The 22,887-nt window shown below is 37.2% G+C and overlaps 2 protein-coding genes across 2 annotated transcripts in view; one reads left to right on the forward strand and one right to left on the reverse strand.

Annotated features, from left to right (window-relative positions):
• The first annotated feature begins 42 nt into the window (after positions 1 to 42).
• LOC112213749 lies at positions 43 to 2,128 on the forward strand. The gene is made up of 7 exons (XM_033323720.1): positions 43 to 557; positions 775 to 840; positions 958 to 1,059; positions 1,195 to 1,305; positions 1,367 to 1,525; positions 1,636 to 1,804; positions 1,940 to 2,128. The coding sequence occupies exons 1-7, from the start codon at positions 483 to 485 to the stop codon at positions 2,005 to 2,007; spliced, it is 750 nt and encodes a 249-aa protein (XP_033179611.1). The 5' UTR covers positions 43 to 482; the 3' UTR covers positions 2,008 to 2,128.
• Positions 2,129 to 3,853: 1,725 nt separating this feature from the next.
• Positions 3,854 to 22,887, reverse strand: part of LOC100740312 (neural cell adhesion molecule 1) — a 307,073-nt gene continuing 288,039 nt past the window's right edge. Inside the window, exons 6-14 of the mRNA XM_003493481.4 lie at positions 20,575 to 20,726; positions 16,127 to 16,271; positions 15,884 to 16,014; positions 14,761 to 14,920; positions 13,957 to 14,250; positions 10,149 to 10,457; positions 8,738 to 9,064; positions 7,946 to 8,133; positions 3,854 to 6,772 (exon numbers count right to left, since the gene is read on the reverse strand). Of these exons, the coding sequence (XP_003493529.1) occupies positions 6,500 to 6,772; positions 7,946 to 8,133; positions 8,738 to 9,064; positions 10,149 to 10,457; positions 13,957 to 14,250; positions 14,761 to 14,920; positions 15,884 to 16,014; positions 16,127 to 16,271; positions 20,575 to 20,726 (1,979 nt within the window). The 3' untranslated portion in view covers positions 3,854 to 6,499. The remainder of the gene's footprint in view (positions 6,773 to 7,945; positions 8,134 to 8,737; positions 9,065 to 10,148; positions 10,458 to 13,956; positions 14,251 to 14,760; positions 14,921 to 15,883; positions 16,015 to 16,126; positions 16,272 to 20,574; positions 20,727 to 22,887) is intronic.

Below are 22,887 nucleotides of genomic sequence, written 5' to 3' on the forward strand. Positions count from 1 at the left end.
TAATTAAAATAAAATACATTCACAACAGAGATAAAGAAGTTCACTTTCCTCTAAACTAAAATACAACGAACTCTTCAATTCAAATAATATTAATCTATAAAGCGGAAAGGCAATCTTGGTCAAATTAGAAGCTAAAATTTTAAAAATTATTATACTCCAGCACCAGCATACATTAATTATATACATAAAAATTCCTTATTTCATTAATTTATTATTTAAATTAAACGACATTTCTTAATAAAATTGAAGTATTGAAAAAGGCAACTAAAACATAGTTGAACAATTAACGTAGTAGTTACGAACATCCGTCAATTGACTTCGAAATATTTGGTAGCTTTGTCACGAGATTAATACGTGCGCGAAATTTTAACGGTTCAAAGCAGTTTTATAGTTATATATGTTCAAACTATCCGTAAAGTTATTCAATTTTGTTTTGTGTTATAAGTAACGGCTAAAAGAATTCATTTAAATCATCATACACTATGAAACGTGTAACTGAACCTGTTCGTAAGAGCCTGCTGGACGTCATCAGGAAAAATCTTCGTGCTGCTGGTAAGGTAAAGCTCTAACTTAATTTAATTATTAATCCTTTAGTGTATTTATGTAGAATACGAAGATAACAGCATAGTTAGGCATTTTGTCAAAGTACAAATAAGTTAGTGTTTTCGTTGTTTGAATATACTAATTCATACCGAAGCGCCATCTACTCTCATCGATTCAAATTTTCGAATCTGTACATTCTAGAACAATTTAAGAACATTGTATTATTTGTAGGTTTCATATATAACGCGCGTTGTGTATGTTGGAGCATATATTGGTACAGATACGAGTATAGAAAAGGTATGAAATTAGTAGAGTTAGTATAGATTATGACATACACGTTAATTATAGGAGACGTTGAAATAGTGTAATATCATACAGTATTTTTACTATCCGTATAAAAAATATAATTTCCAGAAAATGAAATCTATAATACAGGACTTGCAAGCAGATTATATGAATAATTCCATTAGTGGATTATTTCTGATTTATCCGGATTATTACGTTCACGCATTAGAGGTGTGTGAATGGAACTTCTATTTTTAAATTAAATTTCAAGATTTGAATTTGGTTAGACACATTAGTGATTTCACAAACAAAAGTGGATTCTTTTAAAACTAACTTAAAACTAAAAAATAGATTCTCTTAACATAGGCGCCAGAAGATATAATTTATAGGCATTTCAAAGTATTGTACAATAACCAAACAGAGGATTGTAAAATAGGAAAAGCAATTTTTCTTCCAACTTATCATCATGTCCATCAAGTAAGGCTTTTACAATAAATCAAAAAGGAAGGGAATAAGATTTTTCAATTGGAATTTACAGAGATTTTTTACGGGGTGGTACCACGCGTATATAATACCACCTACTTTAATACAGCCGTTAAAATCATACGAATTGGGTGATATCCAACAGCAAATGTTAAACTGTTTCAATAAAGTATATATGTTGTGTGATCATATCTCAAACACACATCACGATCGCGTAAGTTCTTCTGTTAGTGAACTAATGGGTGAAGTTTGCTCGTTTCATAGATGCGATGATTAAGTTTATTGGTCGGTTTTAAAACTAACGGAAATCTTTTTCTTAAAAAGTCAGTTTCGATACAGGAAGTTATAAGATCGTTGAGTGACAAACTTACACGACTTTATCCCGAGAGTACGTTGTTAGAATATTTATTGAATGCAGAAAGCCCTGTGATTTTAACTGTTGAAGAGTATTTGAACATATATTCCACAGTTCCATTCATTAACCTTTATTCAGGTAATAACATCATTTGTATTAATTGTCTGTTGATAATTTACGAGTAAAATTTTTATATATAGTATAAATTTCTAGCAAAGTTTTATTAACAGAAAGAAGAAGGATTGATTGAATAAAAACGATTATTTATTTCAGAGTATTTACAATATCAAAAAAACGTCTCTTTTTATGGAGTACATGAAATTTGTGTCGGATATCGCTAAACTAATTACATATACAAACTTTATTCAAATGGTTTCACTTTTTTTTTCTTTTGGTTTTCCTTCGCGAAAGCAGCTGGTCAGACTCAATCGTTAAAGATGTACAGGCGATATACGGCTGAAACGGTGCTTTCATTTACTTTTATTAGTCTAAAAAGATTTCTTTGGCTCTTATCCCTGGCTACTATAAGATACATAGTAACGAAGCAAATTGGTGTGTAAACGCTGGTCGGTATTATTGGATATTTTGTGGTCATCACGCGAATTCCAATAAACATTTCTCTGTAGAAACGCAATCAAATTTTCATACATTAACTAACAAATAATACGCAAATTTCTCATTTTAAACGGGATATCCTACCGTTTTAACAGGTATAAAGTAACACACAACGTGTAATATAGCATCTCTTAGATCGTTTATAATATATTCATTATTCGTGGAAGAAAATGGAATATGATTCGCGGTGTAGAAAAGTAGATGGTATCTCGTACAAAGCTTCCGAGGTAAAGATTTTTTACGCTAGATGTAGTTTAACCCATTCACTGCCAACTACGAGATATCTCGTACCTTGCGCTACAAATTTAGATTGATTGCAATTGGTGACGGTCTAAATTTGAGTTTGGAATTTGAGTTTGGAAACGAAAATTTTATATAATAATATTTTATACATAATAATATTTATATAATAATATATAGATTTTATGAAATTTCATGTTTTCTTGAAAATAAAATCTTGGCGCTCAGGATAACATGCTCTAAATTTGCCCGGCAGTGAATGGCTTACAAACTTGTTGATTATTCGTAAAATTTACCAAATACACCTGGACTCAAATCGAAAGTTCCTTTAAGTGCACGTGTACCTACTTGAATTTTTACGATCGATTTCCTCAAAAATTCAAAGTCATTAATTGGTCTTTGCTCGAGATATCACTTCTTTTTGGATTCTACTGCCGGCGAATTACTTCCCATCCTGTATAACACAGTTAAGCACAAATCAACAAGAGAACCGTATTTTATAACTCGAATATTCATTTCTCATCACATTTCGATTCCTACAAACGAAAGCAAGTGTTTGCCATTTACAAATAACACAACACAATAACACAATAACCAAAACAAAGACCAGGTTTTTAAACGAATGATATATGTATTACACAGTCATTTTGAGGGAGCTACTTTTTCAACGAGTCTCGACGATTTATACAATTTACATACACAAGGACCACAAGATGTTTCGCATACTGACCAAATGATTCTGCGCTAGAAGAGCAGCCTCGTGCAATACCAAGAAACGCCTTTAATATTCAGAATGACAACGATTATCTTGCAGATACCATCTGGCCGGCGCCTCGTGACTTGATGTTCTGTACCGGGTTCGAGAAGGAGGATCGTAATAGTATTGATTCGACGAACCAAAGACGTTATACACGCAGGAATACGTTACGTTAAAAATTTGCAAAACTTCATTTGGTTAATTTGGTTATCGACTTGGAATGCCTGTTTTCCGAGCAACGCAGCATACATGTTGGTCGACCTTAAAAAAGAAAAATGAAAAGGGGAACGAAAAGCGATTTGTTTTCGCTATAGTAATGCGTTTTCTCGAATAATAGAACATGATGGTGAAAAGAAATCCCAGTCGATACCGATACCGTCCGGTTTAGACCGTTTCGTCGATACAATTACAGAGAATTGTACACGAATAAATTATCAAAAGATTTATTGGCAGTTTGCTTTGAAAATTTATTGCGCTCCTAGCGAAACTCGTTAAGGTCCCGGGATCGTTTGTCGTCGAAACGATACTAGCACGCCACTATCGTGCCGGGATGAGTTCGTGTAGATTTTTTTTTGTTTTCTGTTCAGCCTTTCAGCGTTAAACGTTTAATACAAGGTGAAATAGGCGTTTCGTAACGATTAGTAGAGTTCCCCTTAGTACACTGGCTATGAGCCAACATCAATTCCATCAATGGCAATAATAAATAACGAGATTCGCGCATTTCACTTTCGGCGCGAGACATATTCATCCTTCTTTTTTTTTTTAAATCTTTTTAAATATTAAAGTCAGACACCGTGACTTCAAGGATAAAACTTAACGACTAGCGATCGAAAGAACACATTCATCTAGAGGACTCGAGAAAACGTCTAATTTTCGATAATTGTATTTACACGAGTGACTCGTGAAAAACCACTGTCCGCCATTTCCTATCACCGTGTCACACCGAATTACTTATACATACTGAGTGTCCAGGTCTTTCCGCGTCTTCTCCTTCTCTTCTTCTAATCTTTTCTTCGGTTTCGTTTAAATACACGCATACACACAGATGTGTTTATCGTTTATTAGGGAAAAGTGCAGACATTTACAGAGCGAAGCGGAAAGCTTTCTCTTTCTCGCTTCTGCAGTTTTAAGAGCTTAACAATTAAGGAAGCTATACACACTTGTTTTCTCTTTTCTCGCACGAGCTTCTAGTTGCGATCCGTGGATAAAAGCCATACTCGTAACACACTTTCCTTACCACTTGTCAAAGTATACCATCCTTGAGTTAATCTTGTATGGAGATCTTTAACCTTTTCGATCGTCATGGTACAACTTACAGTCAGAAAATTTCGCAACGATGCTCGTAAAATATATCGAGTATGATCTTTTATAATAGAAATATTAAGGTAGTATGAGTTAAAAAAAGAACTCTCTTCTGCTGAGTTTATTCATTCTTTCAATAAAAAAATAATAATAGTAATAATGAAATTTGTCAAACTTTCTGCATGTAAGTTACCATAAATAAATATCGACGATCTCCGAAGGAAGAAGCAACTCGAAATTTTTACCAAGTATCGAAACAGATAATAGTACAATTTTTAGGAGCAAGACGAGGTTCCATTCGTTTCCTTCCCCCTCTTTATGTTTTCTTTCACCTCAAACCATTACGCAGAGGGAAAATCGTTACTTTATACATCATACAGATACCGTAATTTTACAATAAAATCCAGAATACTGCATACTGACGAAAGCAATGGGGATCTCTTTATGTTCGTTCTCCTTTCTTCTTTCTTTTTTCAATTTTCCTTTTCCTACATTTTTCTTCCTTTCGCGCTCGATACAATTTGTTTCTAACGTCTCGTCGTTAATTTCAATTTTTTCGGTGATGGAAAGCTGAACGATATGTCTTCTGTGTCCTCGTTTCTTTTTTTTCCCTCCCCCACCCCTATTTAACGTCGAACACGCACGCACACGAAATTCTTGTTCCCATTGACTGTTTTAATTTTCCTATCTCGTCACATCGTGGGGCATCCTCAGTGTACGTTATTCTGGCTGCCTCGACCGATTTTTATACTCATATACATGATTTATACTTACAACGACTAAATGAATTAATTGTACAGTGTGTATTTTTCCTCCCTCATTATTCTCTTTTCTTCCCCTTTTTACCATGATAAAAGGGGGAATAAATTGTTATCTCTTTTTCATATCTATTTTTTTGTTTGTTTCATCTTTATACTATAGCAATCTGTATAAAATATCCTCCGTATTCAAGGTATATGTACAGCACGTGCGAAATCCGTGCATATGTATAAGTATATTCTCTATCAATAATTCGTTCCCGGTTGCACATGCACGCCTTTTACAACGCACGGTAATCTCCGACATTTCTCTCTTTTGCTTTTCTCCTCTTTTGTTCTTCTCTTCTCTCTCTCTCTCTTTCTCTCTTTCTCTCTTTTGTTTAAATGTATTCACACTGGCTCGAGAATCGTCCGTTCAATGTAAAAAGGGCACTTGATCGAACAGAGAGACGTAAACGCGATGCTATCGCTGGGGAGGAAATACATTCGTTCGAAATACAACCGGCCTCGTTTCCGATTTGCGTGTGAATCTGTACGTATCAGCTCCATTCTTCGCTCGTATCGCATCCGTATACGCAACTGTCGAACGTCTCCTAGGCTCCCAAACGATACGCATGATTTGGTCGAGGAATGTACAGGGTCTGTTTGTCGTAAATGATCGATGATACGACCATGCTCTTTACTCGTTAACTGTCGAAGAAGAATACCATTAACTATTCGAGCTGTCTCTCAAAATTAACGATCTTCGTGAAGTACCCTGTTTTAATAGGTAACGATTCTTTTGATATTTTCAAGGTCGCGTAATTCTCCCCCGCCATTTGGCTATACCTCCCTCCACCTTTATTTATACATTTGTTTACTTGCTTACAATACACGATAGTAGGAGGAAAAAGATTAATAACGCTAGATTCGTGAAAAGATTCGCTCGGTGTAATCGGAAGGATCAGCGATCTTTTTGTATCTCGTCTGTGGCTCCCGATTACTGTAACAGAGAACACGTTCGACACGGAATAACTTTTATTATCCATCCGTACGTTCCAACGATGCCGTCAACTGCGTGTACCTGTTACCAGAAAACTTTCGGCACTGATACGCGGCTCGAGAAACAACACGTCAAACGATGCTTGCTCACACGTGGCTGGTCTGCGAGCGACAAAAATGTCACACGGAGCTCTCCCTTTTCGCCATCACGATCGGTGTGCTTATCTTGCCATCTTTCTGCGACTGAATGCAACACTGCGCTGGAATCCTCGCCTCCATGTCCTTGGTCATCAAGGTGCCGCTGGGACAGGTCCTGCTGACGACACCAACACCAGTGTAGAGTATCGGTGGGCTCATCGTCATCGACATTGATTGAACGCTTTGACTCGGCCAGTGTTGCCTCGGCAAAGTGCAAACGCCGCTTTGATAGTCATCGCCCACTATCGGCTGAAACTGTAGTTCATGCGTGCTGGATGATCGATGGTTTTTGAATGTTTTAGTTTGAAATTATGGTCATTAAGTATGGATGGGATAGTAATCGTTTTATCGTAGTGTCATTTAGAACAAAGCTAACCGTTAGAGTCGATTGTACGTATACAGTATAGAATATAGAGGATTTTATGAGCATTATGAGAGAAATTACTATAGAGAGTGTGGCAGGACGCGAATAGATTATTTCATATGAAAAACTAAGTTAAAAACGTGGAATGAAATGTACATGATCGGATGAGACGATACGCTTTGAACGTTTCAGTTTGAAATTGTCATTAAGAATTGATAGGATAGTAATCGTTTTATCATATTTTCGTTTAGGTTATTTAAAATGAATGGAGTTGATCGTATAGACAGTTGTGAAAGCAATCGGAGAGAAATTACTATGGAGAGTGTGGCAGGATGCGAGTGGATTATTTTATATACAACAATGAGTTAAAGATGTGAAACAAAATGTAGATGACCGATGCCTTTCGAATGTTTTAGTTTGAAATCATCATTATGGGTAGATGGTGATCGTTAGACGTATAAAGTTTATTGTGTAGATGGCTGCATAAGCATTCAGAGAGAAATTGCTACGGCGAGTATGACAGAATGAGAATAGATTATTTTATATGCAAAAATAAATTAAGAGCGTCAAATGAGATGTTTTTGTTGGAAGCTTTGTTTTCAAGAAAATTGAATTTGAAAGCTTGTTAAGCACATATGAACTCGACTAATTCCCGACTAGATGAGAATGGCCGTAGGTTATTATACGAAATATAGAATAAAATTTGTTCGTTGAAAGCCTCGATTTTGAGAATATTGAGTTTGAATACACTTAATCAAGAATTATAGAATTCAGTACACGCGTGCTCGATGAATTTTCAAATTTCATTTTCTCGAAAATGAAGCATCAAATGAACCAATTTTGTTCTACATTTTCGCTTTATTTCCGTATGTAGAATGGTATCCTGTCCAGTCGCATGTACCACGCAAACCCGCCTCGTTTTCTAGACGTTTAAAGCAACGGAAAAGTTGAAACACCTGGCTGGAAGTTAGTTTTAGGATGGAGTATGTAGTTGGAACTAGAGAGTAGAAGCGAACGTGTAACTGGGGATAATCAGGGGACGCATTAGTGAAAATTGAACTTACGCTTTTATGTTTCGTCAGATTCGAGAATTCGTGCAACGGCATGCCGTTACGAATGGTGCAGTAGCCGACGTAACTGCCGTGACCGCTGACGGAAGTAACCGTCGAGTGCTCCAGCAAACTTCTCGACGGTGACGTTTCGATCGTCGACACGAGCCGCCTCTTTCTCAGGTACTCCGATGGCTCGTCGCCTGTGTACATATAGAATTTTCAAATTGCTTTTAGATACTTCGCTTTAATCCTTAATTGCTACAGCGAAGTGTAAACAAGTTTATTCTCTAATAGATAAACATTTCTGCAGGATATTTGTGTAAAGTCGTGCTTTTGTAAACTTAAATGAAGTGGAGAGAACTTAAGCAGAAATTTATTTCGTTTGGTAAATATCACAACGAGTGCTATATTTCGGATGTTTCATATATTTTTGCACGTTGTGTGCATTCTTGTAATTTTAAATTTCCTGTTAAGGTACTTCGATAACGAATTATTAACTTCACGAAAGAACCTATAAATTTATAAGATTTAGCCACGCAAAAGCCAATTTCAATCTCCATTGTTTGATTCCTGAAAAATTTAATCGATCACCTACTCTGGTATTAAAATTAATCTCACAACGTTTGAATTATGGAAGCAAAATCCTGCAAAGTTTAAAGTCGAGGAGCGTGTTTAATACTTTAAAAGAGAAGTATATACAGAATTGGTAAGAAAAGAAGAGTTATAGCAAGAAACGTTTTGTAAATTTTAAGTCAACTTATACGTAGTCGATCTGATTGAATCAATCGACAAAAGCACACAAACCTGTGATTTGTTGAGGTATGATGTCTGGATTCTTCTCGTCGTTTTCGCTTATGTCACCGCTACTCTCGAGTTTCCTGAACGGACTGCTAGGATGTTTCTCATCCGTGAGCAGACTGCTTCCCTCGCGAAACCTCAGCTCCCGTTGGATAGGGATCGTTTTCGTTTGTTTGCCATGATCCTCCATCTGAGACTTACTTTGCTCGTCCACCTGCGTGTGCTGAATTCTTAGCACGACCATCACTATCACCGCGACGATGATCAGAGCGGTCACCACGCCGATCATCACGCTCAGCATCGGCATTAGTCTCATATTCTGTCTTGGTCTCTCTAAAATTACAGTTATAAATGTACAATTTCTTCTTTTTTTTTACGTCTTGCAGCAAGAGATTTTACGTTTAGAAATTATCAAAATGTTTTTCAAAATGTTAAACTTTTCATTTCTGTCAGTTTTTGGGCGTGATAAAGAAAGTTTATTGTCTTCTTTTAATGCCTCGCAGGGTTTCAAAGGAATAAACTTCACATTTACAAGTTAACATCGGGCAATATTTTCCCTTAAAATTGTAGATTTTGTAATTGTAAAATTGTCAATTTTGTCAGTTTCTAGATGGAAAGATAAAAAATTTGTTGTCGAATGTCAATTCCAATTTTAACGTTCTTCTAATTCTGTCAATTTCTGGATAGTAAAGAGGAGGTAGATACGTGGGTAAGAACGAGAGCAGTAATTACGATTAGTCGAAATGGATGCGAAGTCATCTACGCAGTAAAGCGAACGAACCAGTTCCACGGCACAATGAAACAATTTCCCGCTGCGATGGATGAATTATTTCGCGTACAAAGATCTTGTTGCGAACATGAATTGAAATTTATCCTCTCCACTAGCCCTGTCTTTTGTTCTTTGTTCAAAGTCGTTTCGCAAATTCGTTCCATTTATCCGTACGCGGTACCAGGGTGGTTCGTTTTCATAGTTATAGATCACCGAAAAATTTTTGGCTCAGTTTCCTTTTATTTCATACGGCAGAACTTGCAGATCGTAAAATATATCATGTGCAGCCTTTAAGCTCAATTGCGCAAAGATGAAAGTAGCATTTTATAAAAGTTCCGGGAATTTCCTATAAACGGATAAAAGTCGAAATTTCTCAAATAAATGAACAGATTAAAATGCAAATAGCATCGTAAAAGGCAGTTGGCTAGAGAAATCCCCATTTTAAAAAGGATTTAGAGCGTGAAACAAAAAGTTTCTTCATTGAAAGCCACCATAATTCTCAAAAACATAGTGAATCAAGAAAGACTGTATCAGCAACGTGTTATATAATATAAGGAAGAAAGGAAAAGAAAGAAGAAAGACAAGCTATTACAGGGACAAAGGTAGAGAATAAAGTAAAATAACACAGAACGTATGATTTATACCCACCTGACTCTGACGTTAATTGTTTTTCAGGTAGCCTGAGGGTTCCAGCCTGCACCACCATCGCTTCGCTGCGCCCTTTATCGTTGTACGCGTATATGCAGGCCTGATAAAGGGCGCCTGACTCCAGCTGAGTAACACTAAAACGCGGCACCATCGATGTCAGATTAGCACGCAATTCTTGGCTGTTGCTTTCTCTTACTTCCAGAAGAAAGGACTGCGGCAAACCTCCGTTGAACCCCTCGGCGCATCGCACCGAGAACGAGTTCGTCGATGTGTTGGAAGTGGTGCAATTGTGAACCATATCCGGTCGACCTGGTATAGAGACCGGTAACGTAATCCTTACGTAGTATATGCAATATTGTGCGTCTTAAAAAATCATCTTTACGCTGGTATTGTTTCTGTCATTGTTGGACCGTAATACGTGAAAATAATCGCCGTCGTGAGAACTTATCTTTAATCTCGATAGTTTACGTTTATTAGCTCGTGTTTGTTCGCTTCTACCAGAACCTTTACACGAGCAACCTTTAGGGTTTTAGAGAATTTGTGAAAGGCTCCAAGTGGAAAAAAAATGTTATATCAGGTTGAACGATGCACGAGTTTAAGGATTTGGACGATTAACTGTAAAAGCTCGAGTGATCTTGTTTTCAACAGGCACTTCACATTTTCTGGGGCAACATGAACTATCGAGCCGGATCGCGTGGAAATCACGAGCACGTCGTAAAGTTTTTTTACGATAACTTCGAGACAGCTTTTATTCCGTTCTACATGAAGGAAATCGAACGTTTCGAACGTACAGTCAAAGTTTAAAAATTCCTCTGAACGATGAAACGCAAGTATTGCGATGGTCTTGCGCACGTTTTTTATTTTGTTGGGAACGATACTTGAATTTTATAAAAAAAGGAGACCGTACCGTCTGAAAAGATGACGATACGCTAAGGGTCGAGCTAGATTCGTGATACGTTCGAGGATTTCACAAGTTAAGATAGATTACTAATAAGACAGCGACGAAATTAACAAAATTTCAACCTGTAGCCCCCTAATTTACGATTTGTTCTCTCGTATATGCAATTTAGTTATTTATCTTCTCATTTTATTCTGACCATTGGACTAATTACTTGCTACATTATAAATGGTTAATCGCATTTTTCTAATATATTTTCATGCCTATGTTCAGAGATTAATTAGTAGGAGCAAAAGAAGGGTGAAATTCGTTCTAGCCTGCTCTATTGATAGAATAGGAAGCTATTGCATTAAAGGTGCTTAATGTCGGTAAATGGAGCGAAGCAATGGATAGATACAGTGTACTTTAATGGAGAGTAATTAAAAATACTACAAAAAAAAGGAGAGGGATAGAAGAAAAAAGGTAGAGTGAGGATATGTTCGCGTAACGGTGGCACGGTAAAGAATAATTTCGTTGGGATATATTAGATTGACAGAGTGCAGCACTTTACGTTTCGTTCTGCAACTAGCAACGCGTTTCCTTTATGGCAACGTAAACAAGGTGCGAGGTGGGTTCTGTTTAAACTTATTTACCGGAGCTCCCAACTATCATTCTTTGTTCCAGTGTCTCCTTAAAATTCCCGAATAATGAAAATGTTTTTCGAGGCAACAACGTCGCGAATACAATGTTCGATAATGCCTGTGTAAACGGAGGAAACGTTTTCGGGGATTTCTTTTTCCGCAAATTATCATATTCCCGCTAAGCGTAAGGTAAACGTGCTATCTGCGAAATATTTGAAAACTTCGTAACGCGGTTGTGTTATATGTCAAATAAAGCTTCGCGCAATTATGAAAGACGGCGCGATTTTATGCAAATATTAGATAGTCAGACTTTTACCGCGAACTCGTGGTATTTTGTTGACGGTGAAGAATAATTAGCGGGAGAAAGGGAGGGGGTTGACGAAAACGCGACGGGACGGTTGAAAAGCGGACAAAAATGACATCAAAGGAGCAGCTGGAAAAATTGCTCGGTATTCGTTGTTATCAAAAGAAAAGTGAAAAACAACAACTTGCTATAATCACGCGGTGTAAATTTCCATTTGGTCCCTTTGTTTTTAATTTCCTGAAATATCTGGTGCGTCCATCCCTACCGAGAAGTTTTCTTCTGTCGAAAACTGGCCGAGTTTTCCTTTGAATATAGTAAATAATTCTGTGCTCTCGCATTAAAAAGTTATCATGGTTTCTATCGACAGTTAAGAGATCCTCTAGTGATAATCGTAAGTTTTTGTATAGTATAACACCGGTGAAATATCTCCGTTTGTTTGGTGATTTGTGAGTAATGAGTATTCGGAATTCTTTTATTTTTCGACACGCTTTTTGGCGTTACATTCGAGTAGCCATTCTTTTTTGTCACGCAACAATTGGATCGCTTCAGTAATTCGATGGCCGCGTTCGTCGTAAAAAAGGGCCATCCATGCATGGATTCCCACGCATACACAGACGTGATAACGAACTTCCGTTTTAATCCCGGAACTCCTCGATTTTCCACGGCGGGATTGTCGCTTTTGAAAAGTCAGCATAGCACCAGGTGGGCATTTTTTTTTGTAATTACCATCAGACCGCGGGCGCGTTTCATTTTTTCCCTTGCATTTCAAGTTTTATTCGTCCATTTTCAGCTTACAAATTTTCCTCGATCGACAAACTTGCATACGTGTTCTTCGTATTTCGAGAAAAGTGAGGAAAAGTTACCACTTAGCCGGTAATAACGATTTATGTTAATGCTTTGGTCGAGAGATTAAGGCGATGGAAAGACTTAGGGAAATTTTATGCTAGTTATCGCACAGACGAGTAAAAATGGAACGACGACTGACCGGACAAGTGAAATCGGACGCTATCTTGTCAGACGAATAGACCTGGCGCGGTATCTGATCGAACAAGTAGCTCGAGACAGTATCGTATTAGACTAGTGAAATGGGACAGTGTTTGGTCAACCAAGTAGAATGGCACAAGCTTATCCCAGCGTAATATTTTAAGTAATTTGCATTTCTCGATGCATCTTTCGACACGGTATTGTGCTTACTAGTAGAGCAATTCATTATTTACCTGTCACGGAATTCTCTACAATTTCTGCGGATATATCATGGTTTCCTTGGTAGTAGATCTTGCAGTTCTTCATTTTTATTAACTAGTTACTAATGTGTAAAGTTTTTTAAAAATATTACTATACTGTTAATTCTGTTAGGAATTATGAATTATATCTTTAAATGATTTAATATTAAATCAGTGTAAAGAAACTCAAGTATTTTATATTTGTTGCACGCGTAATTCTCTGAACTCGTCATACAGAATTGTTCGTATTTCATACGCTGACATTTCTTTGCGCGACAATGAATAACTCTTGTGAAAAAGTCAAGAGAAAGTAGAATTCACACTCTTCTCAGTTCAGTTAGTGCGCGGTTGGTCAACACTTGCGGACTGTAAATTATAAAGGTATTTTTATTCAAATGTGCTGACCCTTTCGCTCTATAATAATTCATGTCTGAGAAAGAAGTTATTTAATTTTATTTCAAATATAAAGTCCGCAGTTATTAAGGAAATTCTGCCTGAAAAGCTGCATGAAAATGAGTTTTCCCGTTCTCTATCCAGGAAGTATGTTAATATCCCCGATATCGATACAAAAAAAACTTCCACTAAAATCGCAAGAGTCAAAGAAATACATCGCAAATCTTTTCTAATTTTTTGAATCTCGGTAAAATCTTGAAAGAGCGAAACGAACGAAATAAGGGAATCGCGCGCGTTATATTGTTCGAATATCGAGTTTCACGGTTGAGAGGAATTTCCATGATCGAATTACCACATAAAGATACCTCACCGGCCGGTATGATGTGATAGACGCAGGGCACTTGTTGATGTCCTATTCGATTGGTGGCCCAGCAGAGCAACGTGCCGTAATCCAATTCCGTCATGGGTGTGTAAGAGACGATCGAGGATGTGCCAGCCCTGGCGATATGACTCGCGGCTACGTCGATACTCTCAGCGGAATTGTTGAAGGTCCAGCGGAATTGAACCTCAGGCGGGTTTGCGTCCACTTGGCAAGATATGTTTGCCTTTTCTTGTTTCGCCACTCCATGAACCTTCGTCTGATTCGGTTTGCAGGTGGGCGCGACTGGAATTCAAGATTTGAATCGTTTCAGTTTTATTCTACGCGTCTATTCCAGGACTTTGATCGAATTTTTCTCGGAAGAGATCGAGATTTCCTTTGATTTTATTTTATGATTCCATAGAGACTTCGTATGCGACTATTTTATTTAATAATTAGAAGGAACAAATATATTTATTGTAACGTATAATATAATAATTAAGGAGAAGGAAATATTAGGCTGCACGAAAAGTTTAGTAGCGAAATTTCAGGAGGCAATATATATATTTTCATAGATTTATATCTTGTTGAATGATATATGGTTCATTTGTTTCGATAACTTTCTATCACATTATCTTCTTCATTTTATCACACTTCATTCTTGCAGTGTTTATTTATTAGCGTTTATAACGTTTGTTTTATTACTAATAGAAACGTCTTAATTTGTCGGGAAACGACGTTTAATTGCCCGATGTTGAGAGAACGGAAATTGTCTCGCGGACCGTCTGATCATTTATTTAGGTGGGTGACACGTACACATTACGTTCAAATAAAACGGAGAGCTTTCCCCATCTCCTTCCGTGTTGTATCCAACACAAGTGTAATTGCCTGCGCTTTTACGGTCGACGCCTTGCAACACCAAGCTTTGATTACTGATTATGATACCCTGTGTGATGTTGAGATGAAGAGTTTTTTCCTGGAACAAAGGGTGATTGATGCGACGCTGATGAGTCACAGATTGTACACTTACGACTGATATAATCCATGCAAAGTTATACGAAATTTTGCTTCAATTATATCCAAGCACAGTTTTCAGCATTAAGATTAATTCCCAAATATTAATAATTCTACGCCAAAATGGAATTTTGAACGCGGAACGTTGCAAATAAATTTCCTAGTCTATAGAAAATACCATCGTGAATTTTTCAACGTTGTTGAAAAATACAACGAAGTAAGCTTGGTACTCGCGATCGACGTTGTTACAGAACTTTGAATACCCTTGTTTCGGTCGAACTTCACATCGCTTCCCCTACTTCTGTACTAATAGGGTGGCGGTATTGTGGTTCTATACTCTTTCAACTCACATGCGAAGCTTCGTGAAACTTCGTGAAATCCGAGAACGGGCTACTTCCGAAACTTTTTGATCCTCAGAAAACAGGTTTTGTTTAAATTAATTTTAAGCTGAAAAGACACGGCGAGACAGTTCCTCCCGTAATCACGGAAAATGAAAGAAGCATTTAAACACACGAAGAGCGTGCGTTCGAAATTGTTATGAATATAAGAGAAAGTATCAGTTAGATTATAAGTTTTGAGTGCACTGAACTAAATTGCAACTTTTGGGGCTTAGAGACCCAAGCGATCGTAGATTAATTCGAATGCTAAAAACGGTAATACGAAGAGCAAAATCTTGATTATCCGCTAACGATAAGTCACTGGGAAGATTTCTTACGTAGAAGTAATTAAAAATAAAAATTCTAAATTTGGAATAATCGAAACCGAAAATAATAATCGAAGTTTCAGCACCTAAATATCAATTCCGAGTATTATAAATTGCTTGAAGTGCGAATGGAATGAAACTTTCCACAATTTTACGATAGAAGATAGATACGACTGATATCGAACGTAAGAACTGGATTAAATCAATTACAAAATTGCTTACCAAGTGTCGCCATTCAACCTTGTAAACGGGTGGCTCGGCATGAATCAGACAGTCGAAGTAGACATCAGTTCCCTCGCGGATCGCGTTAGGATTCAAAGAGGTGCCCAGCTGTATCCGCGTTTCCGGCGTGTCTGCAAATTGAAAACGTCAATATGTCGATGATGCCGCGGTGAATCGTAACTGATCGACACGGGCTTTGCAAGCGTTATGGCTTCTGCAGGAATGTGTCTCTAATACGCTTACACTGTATCTCGAGCACCCAGTCGTCTTTTATCGACTCGGCTCCCATGATTGGATGTTCAGCCCGGCACGACAATTGTCTACCAGCATCTGCTTTGGTCGCCATGAAAGATAAGATACTGGTGGTCGTGTTCCCATCGCTCGAGGTCTGTAACAGCATTATCATAACTTCCCCTTGCGCGATTACATTTTCCTCCTTTTATTTCTACTTTCTGTCTTTTCTTTCTAACGTCTGGCTTAATTTTATTGTTCGTTATTTTGTTTGGATCGAAGTGAGTTCGAGATGTAGGAAACGAAGAGACGGTTGCTTGGACGAATCTCCGTTTGGAATAATAACACTCTTGTTTCTACGATAATTAAAAGATAGTTGACGAATTTCAAAGTGGAGGAGAGCCATAGATGATAAATACATGACTTTCTTCAATTTATCTTAGAATATATTATTATTTGTATGTATTATTCGCAATTTTTCTGATAGATTTATGTGATAGCAAATTATTTACTTTTTGAAACATTAAACACTAATGACGTACTTAGGAAGATGAAATTGGTAGATTTATTAAAAGTAAAATCGATTAGCAAAGTTTTTGAGAGCCTCAATTATGAAATAGAATTTCCTGGCTGTTAAACAATTTCAGGGTTGACATGCATTCGTGGATATGGGCTTTTATGAAAAGTCGAAGAAATTTTGAATGAAACTTTTTTCTCTTGACTTTATGCATCACAAAATGTAGCCTTATTGGTAGTCGTTCATCCCTGGCTAATCAGTAGTAAACTTTGAAATATTACGCCAATGTAATTGTCAATCTACTGTTACAGGCTTAGAGAGGAACACCTTGAGTGCATTATCTTGCAGAAATAGCTTAGCGCGGAGTTTTCTTAGTCTAAAATGTCCATTGATTTAGATATTTTCCCGCGGATCTGTTCAGTTTTATGGTAAACTTTACGACGTTGAACTCTGAAATTGACTTGCACAAGATATATTGTTATAGCAGCTGAGTTGCGCCTTGCACTTGCCTTGTTGTTATCTTATATCTGACTTATTGAAGAAGCTATATACATCTGAAAGTTCTCAAGTGTTTGTTAAGACTTTACTGTCTCTGCACTTCTGAATATTCCTTCCATTTGTTTTCGAATCAAAGTTCCTGACTTTAACGTCATGTCTATTAACTTTCCTCTTTCGTTATCATTTTTCAGAAATTATATAATTAACGAGTTAAAGATCCTGACGTTGATGGATGTTAACTTTGGGTCGATAGATTTTGACGAAGTTGATTACTTTTAATAATAGCGTCGTCATGAAGATCAGGCAAAGAGAAGAGCACCATCAGTAATTTATCGTCGAGATAAAGTTTAGAACCTATTTGCCACTTTTCCATTAGTGTTCCTGACGATAACAATAGCGATATATTGTCATTAACCATTGATGCATGGAAGGGTGATTTCCACGAAATCACAAATGGTCTTTCGATAAAATTGGAAAGTTGAAAATCATCGTAAAAGGCGAAACAGTAACAAAAAAAAGATCTTTTTAATGGAAAAAATATGTAATTCTTTGTATATAACGCTAGAACTACCAACAGTCAAAACGAAGCTATTTCTATCAAAACCAGTCAAAATGACTGGTCTTTAAAAAATACGTAATAACCAAATATTTTTATATTTATTGATTTATTATATTCTTACAAAAGGAATTCTATGCTTTGTAGTAGTACATTTTTAGTATTATTAATCCACCTGGGATCATGATCCCTAAATGAGGGTTAGCACACTTATAAAATAGTAGAACCAGCTATTTTAATTGGTGTAGTAGTTCTAATGTTAACTAAGGATTAAGAGATTTTAATTCTGCAAATTTCGAGTGTCAACTTTAAATCAGTATCTTTTGCTACTTGTAACAATTATAATGCTTATCGTTCGATGAATCCTCGAAAGAAAAATTCTGAATTTGCCAAATGCCTCTCGTGTTCTCCGCGTTAAAGTTACTCTCCATTTTTGCAAATACTTGTCTTCTTCTCGGATAACTGCCGATTAATATCGCATGCTCGTATCTAGGCAAGTAGAATATTGATTTCACGGGTCGGTCGTAATCTCGTGACTTCGAGAGGCACTCGAGTTATAAATTTATATTTTCTTTTTTCTTCCAATGTTCCATCCGATCAACATATAAATATTCGAGACGCGGAGATCGAGAGACTGATAAAATAAAAGCGGAGGGGAAGACACTAGCCAGGAAGGAAACGAAAAAAATATTGTTCTAAAGTTGATTCCGCGCGACTTTGCGCTGCTGCGTATATAAGAAAGTTAAACAAAAGAGGATGAGACGTAAGAAGAAATGCGAGGAGGAAGTATAATCTATAGAAGTATATCGGAGGAAACGAGATCGTTCTTTTTCTTCCTCAACTTCTCTTTCTTCTTCCTCTTCCTCTTCTTGTAAGTTCTTCCTCGCAGTTTGAAAACTTTCGTTCCGGCCGTTCTGTTTCTCTACTAACGCGCCTTACGTTTTACATCGTCCTACACCGATATTTTTCACCCGAACGAACGAACTATTTTCAATAATCTTTACGCGTAAGGTACAGTTGCTTCGTATTATCTGACCATCGTTCGTCTCGCCAACTCTTGAAGTTCATATTGCGAAATGAGCTTCTTGTACGATAATTTTCCGATTAATAATATCAGCGAATTTGCAAATTATATATTAGAGGTTTATTATAATTTTAGGTCGAGCAGTTAGACAGATGGATTGTAATTTGCAAAATGTTGTTAGTAAAATTTTATTTGGGCTGGTAACTAATTTGTTCTTGCTATTCAATAGAATTTATACTGGCGAGCTGTACTTGAGGGTTGTGAAATTTCACTGATAATATTAGTTCAGAAGTATTCGTATCTCATTTGCATCTAACGAAGAGAAAACGCTGTATTCAGCATTCTTTGGAAATATATCTGTCCCGATAACAACTGTTAGATAAAATCTCAACTCGTATTCAGATAGTGAAGTACTACTATACATATTCTACCAACCTCTGTTATCGCATTTCGTTTACAGATGCACGAAGCAGAAATCTATAAACAATCTGTCGATTACTGTTTTCCTATTTTCTTCAAACTTTTACTATCTTTCCTGTGTCTTACAGAAATTTCCAGAATACTCTTGATAAATTTCGATTCGGTAATCGCTTAGAGACAATCGTGACTCGTGCACCGAGCTGGACATCGAGTATTCGTATCCGAAACGAGGCGAAACGTCTCTTAAATCGCGTCCAAATCCCCGAGGCTGGCTATTGTTTTTCAACGAAGGACATTCCGTCCGGGGCTAATTAATGGTCGGGTCGTTGTGTATTCCCGATTCTCATGACCCAGTCGATTTCCCTTAATTACGCAGTCGTAACGAGAGCATGGAGTCGCGAGGGTAGCAGCAGCGTTATCACGTCGCTGGTTTGCTCTCGATTTAAATTATTCGTCGTCTAATGGCGCTTTTAACGTGGCTTAAGCCGTGGCACACGTGAGCTCGTGATAACGATATCCTGGCACGCTATCGCGAACGGACCGGTACACGACGACGGAACACGCGCCAAGTACACGCACGCGGAGAACAACGTATTTTACAGCTGCTCTAAGAGGCCACGCCAAGTAGGGATTACAAGTTATGCTGAGTGCTTCGACGATGCTAAATCGAATCTTACGCCACCCTGTTTTACTCTGTTCGACTCTCTACTTCCTCTATCTACACAAGTTCCCGCGTGACTAGTCTCCCACAGAAAAGCGATATTCACGGTACATCATCTTCAGATACACTGCCGTCCGTGTGTATTTCGATATCTGGTTCAATTTGATCAAAAGATTAATACATTTGTTATATCTTGAAAGTTCAAGTAAGGTAGAGTTATTTGAATGAAATCCAATTTTGAATAGCAACTAATCAAATTTGTTGTATATTACGAGACAGCATTAGTTTTTAATATAATAGCCAAAGGATGAGAAAATATCGTATATTCTAGTCCCACCAAGAAAATATATCAAAAACTTGACTCAGGTGTCTCCGCAGGATTAATTTTCATCTACCTTCGATTATTACTTTTTTATTTATACCAATCAGTATCAGCTATTTACCAATATCTGCCAATCACATATTGTTTATTATTATTATTTATTTATTAAAACTAAATTAAATTCGTTTGAAGTATGTCTTACGTATTTGTAATAATTCGAAAGTGCTCAAATACTTATGGACGATTATATCGATTCACGAACAACGTGAGATTTCAACCGTGTTCTCTCTTCCTCCGTTTCCTTCTTCCAGACGGTTTCCCTGGACAAGTATATATTTCGATTCGCGAGATATTTCACTGATTTAAGAGACTTGACTTCGATTTACGCTCGACCAGGGAATAGCCAACTCGATCTTCGTGAACGATCCATACTGTTTTACTTGTCTTGATACTATTACTTACAGTTTCCTTCGTCTCTACTAAACGCTGATCGTTCCTCCACCAGGTTACCGTAGCCGGTGGCCTGGAGCCGGAAGTGGTGCATACCAGCTCGTACCTCTTGCCCGCCGACAACGGCTGGTTCGACCCGATTATCTTCACTTCCAGCGGGGGAACTGCAAGTACGGTCGTTTGCACGGTATTAGTATCGTAAGAAGCGTATTTCACGCAAGAAGAAGGTAATGGCTGGTTTTGCATCCTTTATGAGTATAGTAATTGGGAAAATGTTTGGTCGGAAATGTTCAGTTTGAATTTTCGCGTTGATTTGTTTTAGTCAACGGTCAATTGAACGACCAAGATAATGGTTTTGTAAGCTGTATGATTAGGGAAATTGTTTGGAAATATCGAAGTTTAACTTTTCAGCTGATTTGTCTTAGTATTAGCATTAAATATAAGTCGGTTTTGTCTTTTATATCGTATATTGAATAGTTAGAGAAAATTTTTAATTGGAAATGTTCAAATCGATAGATGAGTTGGATGTGTTCAACAATTGATATATTGAACAATTGGGAAAATTATTTATTTACAAGTTGTTCAGGTCGGAGTTTTGGATTAATTTGTTTCAACTGATGTGGAATTATGTCTGAGGGATGATTTAGATTAGTGAGATAAGTTTCGGTTACTGGGTTACCTGAAAGAGTGGAAAACTAGAGCGGAACACGGTGTCTCCGCTGAGCGTAGAAGAGGAATGGGACAGTATCTTATCAGACGGAAGGAGTAGAAATGGTAGCTGGCCAGCCTAGTAGAATAGGACTGCGTGTGAACAGGTAGTAGAATAGGATTGTGTTTGGGTTACACGAACAGCGGGAGTGTACTTGGACGGACAAGTAGAATAGGATAGCAGGTGGTTAGACAAGCTGAATAATCGCTTGGATTATCACTGATAATTAATTCTCGTTTAATCTTCTACGAACAGTACTCGAAGAAATTGGTAATTTTTTGCTTTAAAAATAGGTAACGCGATTCAAATAGTTCGTTCCAAGTTCTTGGTATATTTATACTAGACTCCCTGCTCGCGTTGTGGTTGTTTTTTTTACACGGATAATCGTTTGCTTTATCAAGTCCGAAGCATCGATTTTTCTTTCCCCTCGTTGTCCTTTATTATTTTTTCTCAGCTTTGAGCGGCTTTATTATGCTCTAGATACAATGTGAACCGCCAGTTCAGATACAGTTGGATAACGTAATAACTCAATTTAAGCTTAATCAACCTCCTCTTGTTACATTGTATGTATTATACGTACAAATCGTGTAACAGCACGCTACATCTTTAAAGTCAGTGAAATTAAAATAACTCGTAATTCATTTCAACGTGAAAGTTCAGAAAAGTATTTCTCTCTCTTTTGTTCGCATATACACCATAACATAATAAAAGAGAGTAAATCGTTGAAACAATTTCATTGTATATACAAAACAGGTCTGTTTCCCATACGACACGTAATCAGAGCGAATTTGAAAGGAAATTTCACCCGGCGCGGCGCGATAAAAAATCTGTTCACGTCACGACAGACGTGAAATTATATAATTCCATACGCGTTGGTAAAGAACACGACTCGACGAACACTGCTCGAAACGGATGGGAAAAAGATCTGTAATTAATCCTCGTTCCATTATGTCCTCACATAATTGAACGATAACGGCCGCGCGCCAAGATTTAAGTATCCTTCTGCCAGTCTCTTTCTCTCTTTCTTTTTTTCTTCTCTTTTTCTTTCTCTGTTTCTTTCCTTTTTTCTTTCTCATGCGCAACACTAGAAGCGTATCTATAGTCACCAGCGTGACTAATTGACGTTGATAAATTTCCTTTGTTATAAAGCGATATGTCATTGGTGCCAGGTCGCGCAGACCTGATCTTCGCTTATTAAATTATTCAGAATTAATCAGAAAGTTCTTTGTCCTCGAAATTCTCTTTACCCGTATACCCAAGTCTTTCGTTTGTTCGAAACAATGATACTGTGCGCTTGGATTTGCGCGCGAGAACCATCGCTTTGATCGTTCCTCGATGTGATCGAATCACTTGTTAACGAAAGGAAATTTTTCATCGTAAAATATAGAGTAAGACTATGATTATATACGTTTCTTAGGATGTGTTTTCAGTACATCGTAGATATATATATATATATGTCCTTTCATCTCCGACATATATATATGTCGGGTTTACATTAGAATTAGGGGCGTGAAACGAATCTTCGTTGGGATTACACGTTGTCGTTATGCAATAGAGAAGACATTGACTAGTGCAAATACGATTATCACAGAAGCGGACAAGTAACCGTGGTAATT

The sequence above is a fragment of the Bombus impatiens genome, unplaced genomic scaffold (genome assembly GCF_000188095.3).
Source record: "Bombus impatiens unplaced genomic scaffold, BIMP_2.2 scf_1144, whole genome shotgun sequence".
Classification (NCBI taxonomy): domain Eukaryota; kingdom Metazoa; phylum Arthropoda; class Insecta; order Hymenoptera; family Apidae; genus Bombus; species Bombus impatiens.

Bases quoted from the DNA above. Each gene is read 5' to 3' on its own strand.
- LOC112213749 (XM_033323720.1), top strand. From the start codon at position 483: ATGAAACGTGTAACTGAACCTGTTCGTAAGAGCCTGCTGGACGTCATC. The intron at 558-774 runs GTAAAGCTCTAA...TATTATTTGTAG, and splicing joins ATCTTCGTGCTGCTGGTAAG to GTTTCATATATAACGCGCGT. The intron at 1,306-1,366 runs GTAAGGCTTTTA...TGGAATTTACAG, and splicing joins CTTATCATCATGTCCATCAA to AGATTTTTTACGGGGTGGTA.